The 7,188-nt window shown below is 33.3% G+C and overlaps 1 protein-coding gene across 1 annotated transcript; it reads right to left on the bottom strand.

Moving 5' to 3' along the window:
- Positions 1-1,275: 1,275 nt before the first annotated feature.
- LOC139862699 (LEAF RUST 10 DISEASE-RESISTANCE LOCUS RECEPTOR-LIKE PROTEIN KINASE-like 1.5) lies at positions 1,276-3,329 on the bottom strand. The gene has a single exon (XM_071851321.1). The coding sequence runs from the start codon at positions 3,227-3,229 to the stop codon at positions 1,436-1,438; it is 1,794 nt and encodes a 597-aa protein (XP_071707422.1). The 5' UTR covers positions 3,230-3,329; the 3' UTR covers positions 1,276-1,435.
- Between the last annotated feature and the right edge of the window lie 3,859 nt (positions 3,330-7,188).

Consider the following 7,188-nt stretch of genomic DNA (forward strand, 5'->3'; position numbering starts at 1 on the left):
GAGTATACAAGTTGTATACTAAACTATATCAAATATCAATGAAGTAATGAACTATATAAACTGATAAACACCATTGGAGGCATGGAGGTTGGAGCATAGTACCTATCATAATCAAAAAACGGGACAAGCAGTTCATCAACAACTTAGTTTTCAGCCTTCCAAGTATAAAAATTCACAACACAATTTATAGCAAAACAATCTTCACAAATATGGAATTGATTTTGGTTTGAGAGAAAAAATTGAACTGATTGATGAATAAAATTAGGTTAATTGGTATAATTGAGAAGATTTTGCCTTAGAGAGTTGACTGAGAAGAATCAGTAAAAATAATACGTACGCGGTTTGATTTTACACGGTATAAATATAAATTAATATAAATGTAAATAAATAAAATATTTAATATTTAATATATATACCATAAATAGATGTATATTTCGGTTTTTCGGTTTGAAACCAAATGTGTATTTTACAAACCAAATCCAAACCGTAAACCGTTAATAATTTCGGGTGAAACCAAATAACCAAACCAGAACCAAATAAGCCAAACCATTTTAACCAAATCCTTTTGGTTTGGTCGGTTTCATGGGCGAAACCATTTAATGCACACCCCTAATTAATGGGGCAGGATGATTAATTGCATGATTAAGTTGGAGAATAAAGCAGTACTTGATTAGAAAGATGATAATAGAGTTGAACCTATTTAGGCGAAGCTCAAAACTATCGGTGAATCAATTGAGCCTCAAGTTTAAAAAGAGATGCTAGATCAAACTCCGGCGTAGGATTCGAGCTTTGACTTTTAACATCAATCAACTCGAGTTCGAGCTTAGTATTGTGACGGATCGACTCAACACGACAATGTAATGACACTTCTATGATAGCAGTGGCGATTCTAGGATCAAAACTCAATGGGGTCCTGTACAATTTGAGTGATACTTTCTAAAATATTTTTCTAAATAATGGCTATTTACTTCCTTAAAAACTACTAATTTTAAAATTATACGAGGTCCTATCTATATAGTGGTGTCCTGTAAAATTTTAATAGTATTTTATAAAGTAACAAAAAGATTTATTGGAGTCGAAGGACCCCATTTGCTAACACATGGACTCGCCTCTGTATGAGAGTCAAGATGATAACCATGATATTTCTAGTTTTTTCGTGAGCAAATTTTAGTTTTCACCAAGCTAAATAAAAATGATAGTAACTCCATTAAGCAACAGAACAAAAATTGTCAGAAACCTACCAAAAATAACAAAACTCCAATAACACACGTGAGAATCAGAATATATACATCATGCTCCAAAACTTGTACTACATCAAAATCCATATATTGTCTTACATCTTAAAATAACCTAAATAAAACATAAATAAATAAATTACTGAGTATAAATAAATATCATTTTACATTTTACAGAACAGTAAAAATATATATATTTATCAATCCAGCATAGGCTCAATTGATGCACCACTGCCACGTGTCCTTCCTTTAATCCTTCTCAACTCCGCCACCACCTCTCTCGCATCCGGCCTATCATCCTTATCAGCCGCCACACACCGAAACGAAAGCTCAGCCATCGCCGCCACACCACCGCCATCTACTGCCGCCAACCTCGGATCAATTACATCCACCAAACACCCCATTTGTATCCTAGCAACCGCCATATCCGCCAACGCCATTTCCCTTTTATCCCTCCGGCCATCCACCGCCCTCATTCCGGTAACTAATTCTAACAACACAACTCCAAAACTATAAATATCACTTTTTTCAGTCAACCGAAAAGACCGGTAATATTCCGGATCCAAGTACCCGGGTGTCCCTTGTGGACCGGTCCAAACACAACCAGGATCCAGTAACCTCGATAACCCGAAATCTCCGACCCGAACTACCATATCCTTATCCACAAAGATATTATTACTAGTTATATCTCTATGGACAATTGGTGGTACAACTGAATAATGTAGGTATTCTATTGCCGTCGCGATTTGTAACGCGATATCAACTCTAAGTTGCCAACTTAAACACGTTTTCTTGTTAACGTGTAAATGATCCGTTAGGGTTCCGTTAGGTACGTACTCGTACACTAACAGTAAACCTCTCGGATCACTACAATATCCGTGGAGTTTTACCAGATTCGGGTGGTTTAAAGAAGATAAAATCAAGATTTCGTTACAAAATGATTTTGTTGAAAATGAGTTTGATGTGGGGTTTTGTTTGTGTAAATACTTGATAGCATAAGTTTTGTTTTCTTTGAGCTGACCCTTGTAAACCGACCCGAACCCGCCGTCACCGATTTTTCGGGTCGGGTCGAAATTGTTCGTTGCGATTTCGAGCTCCTCGTAGGTATACACCGGTGGGAGTAGGCTGGCGGAGCGGTGGCGGTGTAGGTAAACCACCGCCGGATCTTCTACAAGTGAAAGTTTTTTTCTTTTTTTTGAAATGTACATACTAATTAAGATAAAAATAAAAATACATAAAAATATTATAGATAAAGACATCATTGCTATATGCAATTTGGGTTGGGTTTTCTTTAAAGATTCTTCAGATTTCAGCATATCAAAGCATAAAAATGGTTTCTTTGGATCAGTTTTATTAAACCCACAAACACCATTGTTGGATTTACAAGATTCACAATTTGAAAAGTACGAATCTTTTTCATCCCATTCAACTTCAATCCCAAATTTCAAGAAACTATCAAGAAACCCTAAAATATCTTCTTGACACCCCTCCTCCTTAGAGATCTCTGGAGGGTGCATAGATGCACAAGAATGTACAACTTTAGTTGGGTTTTTAGTAATTTTACATTCAAAGGGACAATGTGAACAATTAGGTAGAATTGGTTGGTGACATGGGGTTAGATAAAAAAGTCTTGAACAAAAAGAATCAGTGGGTTTGAAAGGTGAGTTTGAAAAATCTATGGGATTTGTTAGTATGGTGGTTGTACGGCAGTTTTCGGTGGCCGAAGTGTTTCCGGTGGTGGAGAGGGAAAGTGAGAGGGAAGTGGTGGTGGGGTCATAGTGGATGAGAGAAAAGTGGTGTTTGTTGATGGTGATGGTAGCAAATAGTGGTGGTGGTGAGCATTTGATTTGGAAAGAAGGGTGGCCGGAGCCAGGGGCGGTAGAGAATGGGAATGGTGGTTGTGTGGTGTTGAAGGGTGGACATAGGTGGCATGACACGGTGGTTGTAAAAAATATTAGAAGTGTTACACGGTGGAGTAATAGTGGTGGGGGCATTGGGTTGTGGAGATCTGAAAATAAGGCTGAAGATTCAAAGTTGGGTTAAATTGTTGTACTAGTAGTGGTATTATTCTTAGTTTTTAATTTTAATAAACCTAGGTTCTTGGAGTAATGGGGGTATAGAGATAGTTGGGTGTATGTATATGTAGGTTCACCGTTCACGTGAATCAGGGGGAAGAATGAAGACAAAGACCCAAAAAAGGTGGTCAGTGAGGGCTGTGGAAAACTGGAAAAAAGAAGAAGAAAAAAAAAGAGAGAATGGGAAATACATGGAGGGCTTTATTTTTAAATTTTTTTAAAGTGGGTTGAAGAGTGATCCAAAATATTGAAGATATTGTAAAAGATTTGAATGTAATATTTAGTGATATAAAAACAATGACAGCTTCAATATTACGATATGTATTTTGTTGGATTCAAGAATTACTTTGTAATGTGACAAATTCTTTTATCAATGATTTTTATTTTTTGGATAGCGATTGGCGATTGGGATCACTCGAGGGGACTAAACCACCTGTTGCGATCATCTTCCGTTTCGACTATGCCGATGCAGCGATAATAACCCCGCCCCCATTGCTGTCCGGAAGGAAACCTTGAAAAACCGATCCAAGGGCACGGCCAAGTAAATCCCCCCCCCCCCAAAAAAAACGATACGGGAAATATGTCATGAGTGGGTACTTCATGACAAAGATAAAATTGTGTTTTTAATATGTAGCCAACGGGAGTCGAACTCCTGACCTCCCCTAAAGGAGACAGACCACCAACCGTTTGACCACATCACAACTTCTTTTATCAATGATTTATTTCGTTATTCATTAGGTCATTAACATTCTAATTAGAAAATGAAGAATCGAGATGAGTGGTAAAACTCATTTTCTTTTGTTAAAGTGGGTTTAACATAAGGAGTTTAAAGGCTTTAATCTATCTTTGCTTTTTAAATGGCGTTGGTGTATTTATTTTGTCTTGATGATTTTTGGGTAAAACTCGTGAAATCTATTCATGGTGACAGCTTCCAGATTGCCCAAGGTAACAGTCCATAGTCTTCGATTGTTGAGCTATACGCGAAGTTTGTATTAGACAACCTGATCCCTCACGACTTTATTCATAAGCTTATTGGTAATGGAAGAAGTGTTAGTTTTTGGCATGATACTTGGTGTAGCTCTCTTCCGTTAGTAAACCGTTTCAGTCGGTTATATTACCTCGATGTGGACAAATTCGATACAATAGCTAAGAAGTAATTGAATGGCGAATGGTTTTGGACGTGGTCTAGGGAAGAGATTGGCAACTGCAATGTTTCTCTCTTATCAAACCTCCAACAAGAAACTCATATGGTGCACATCACGGACCGTGAGGTTAGTTGGTCTTTCTTGCTTAACTCGGATGGTTTATTCACTGTTAAGTCACTAAAGAGCACATTGATAAGCAGATACTTCCATCCATGAAAGTTTGGGTCAAGCATCTTCTTAGAAAAGTGAATGTTTTTTTGTGACGGTTCAAGTTAGACTCTCTTCCGTTGCGTTCGAACCTCTCCAAGGAAGGATTAGATATTCCTTCGATCTTTTGCCCGGTTTGTAGTAATGGTGTTGAAGAGCAAAATAATCTTTTCTTTGAGTAGTCGGTGGCTTTTGAAAATGCTCGAATAATAAAATTCATCACGATGAATGTTATACCTGACGTCATCAAGAATAACATTCATCGTGATGAAATATTATTCTTCAAGCGTTTTCTGGTCAAAATAATAATATTTATTACAAAGTGTCTTTTTTAAATGTTTATATTTTCACATGATCTTAATGTTTGTGAAAAAAGAAAACTTTAAAAACAAATGACTTCTTCGAAAATCTACTTTCATCTTTTAGATAATCTATGTTACTTCAATTCATATTTTAAGTAATCTATGTTTATTTTGACATTCAAATGATTGGTTAATCAAAAGGATAATAAAAAACAGGAGTATCGTTATGTTTACTTCAATATTCTAAGGATATGGAAGACCTCGTGAATGATGATTTTTAAGAACTCGATATTTACTTAATTTTCGTATTATTCCTAATACGATCCTGGAAAATTAACGGCACAAGTATGTGCCAATTATCATGTTCGCATATGTTCGTTATCATCAGGTAACTGCCAAGGAACAGACTTGTATATAATTTACTTAAAAAATTGAGTATCGTTAATTTTTTGACGTAATTCTAACTCAAAAGTAACGATACGTCAGATAAAAAAATCATTTAAATGTACAAATAAACATAGATTACCTAAAATAGAAAATTAAAGTAAAAAGGTTATCTTTTAATGAAATTTGTACATATATATATATATATATATATATATATATATATATATATATATATATATATATATATATATATATATATATATATATATATATATATATACACACACACATATTAGCATTAAGCATGTGCATTATGCTTATCTGTAATTTTCTTAATTAAACTCAATTAATTAATTTCTAAATATTAGATGACTAAGATATAAAATAAATTTGAAAAATATTATATCTATTAAAAAATAAATGAGCTTACTATTTCGATAAAATACTTGATAAATTAATCACTCATATATCATATCGTCGCTTTTTATATTGGAAAGAATTACAGGGTATAACAAAATTTTTTTCATAGGAGTTAACGGTTAATATTTATAATTAATTTACTAAATTTTGATTTATAAAAGTATGCTTTGACCTCTATTCTTTTTTTCATTAAGATAACCGTATGCACTAATTTTAACAAGTTTTTTAAAGTACGGGCTCAAATATATGTAATAATCTTTTATATTATCTTGAAAATACTATACCAAAGTATGATCTTCTCCATTTTAGTTAGGTGCATATATAATCCTATTTATAGATTATATTTAATTGATCAAATCTGTGTAATAGATAGATTCAATAATAACAATTGCTAAAATTAATATTTTGCAACTTTTGTTTAACGAACGGGCTCACCAATGTTCAAGAAATTGTACATTCTAACATTGAATGGGAACAATTGATTATTGCGTTGTAATTGTATTCAACACTAACGTTTACGATACTGATGTGTTCAATACTAATGTTTTCAATACTAAAGGTTTATTATTGAAAAAAAAAAACGGTTTATTTAATCGAATTATAAATTTGACTGGTACTAATATACTAACGTTATCGAAAACTAATTTATACAACTGTTGTGTAACACAGGGATTGATAAAAATAGTATATATATATATACTCCCTCTGTCCCTAATTTATTTTTCAGTATTTCATTTTGATACGTCCCAAATTAATTGTCCACTTCCATAAATAGAAAATAATAAGAAGTTTAAGTTCTATTATGCCGTTAATGTATGTGGATCAGATTAAAGGATAAATAAAAAGTCTAAAGGTAAAACTTGAAAATAAATAGAATGTACAATACTTTTATTACATTTTTTTAAACTGTGTGTTCTTGTAACGATTGATATGGAATGGACAGAGTAAATATATATTAGAATAATCAGAAAATGAGTGGGACGTTTCCCATTGAAAATTAACTACTCTGTATTATTTTGTTTGGTTTCATGTAGATTGATGCATTATTACTTTGAAATTTCTAATAACTAGTTAATGACCCGCGATTTCGCAGTTTTTTTGAAGGGTCAAATCATTTATAAATACGATATTATATTGTATTTGTTTGTTTGCTATTAATTTGCCTATAAGTTTCAGATTCTCCAAACAATCTAACAATAGAAGATGAACTATAATTCTCAAAATATTCGAATTGGTCGTTAACTATGTCAACACATAAAAAAACATTACTAATTAGGAAACCGAATTAACCATGTAATCAATCGTTATGTCATTCCAATCGATTAATAATAATAAAAAGTTCTTATCAAAACTAATTATTATGAAAGAAATTCTTCACTTGCAACTGCCTAAAAATGACTCTGGCCATCAGGCCATG

This window comes from Rutidosis leptorrhynchoides, chromosome 8 (assembly GCF_046630445.1).
Source record: "Rutidosis leptorrhynchoides isolate AG116_Rl617_1_P2 chromosome 8, CSIRO_AGI_Rlap_v1, whole genome shotgun sequence".
In the NCBI taxonomy this organism is placed as follows: domain Eukaryota; kingdom Viridiplantae; phylum Streptophyta; class Magnoliopsida; order Asterales; family Asteraceae; genus Rutidosis; species Rutidosis leptorrhynchoides.

Coding starts and splice junctions, on each gene's coding strand:
- LOC139862699 (XM_071851321.1), bottom strand. CDS start 3,229: ATGCCCCCACCACTATTACTCCACCGTGTAACACTTCTAATATTTTTT.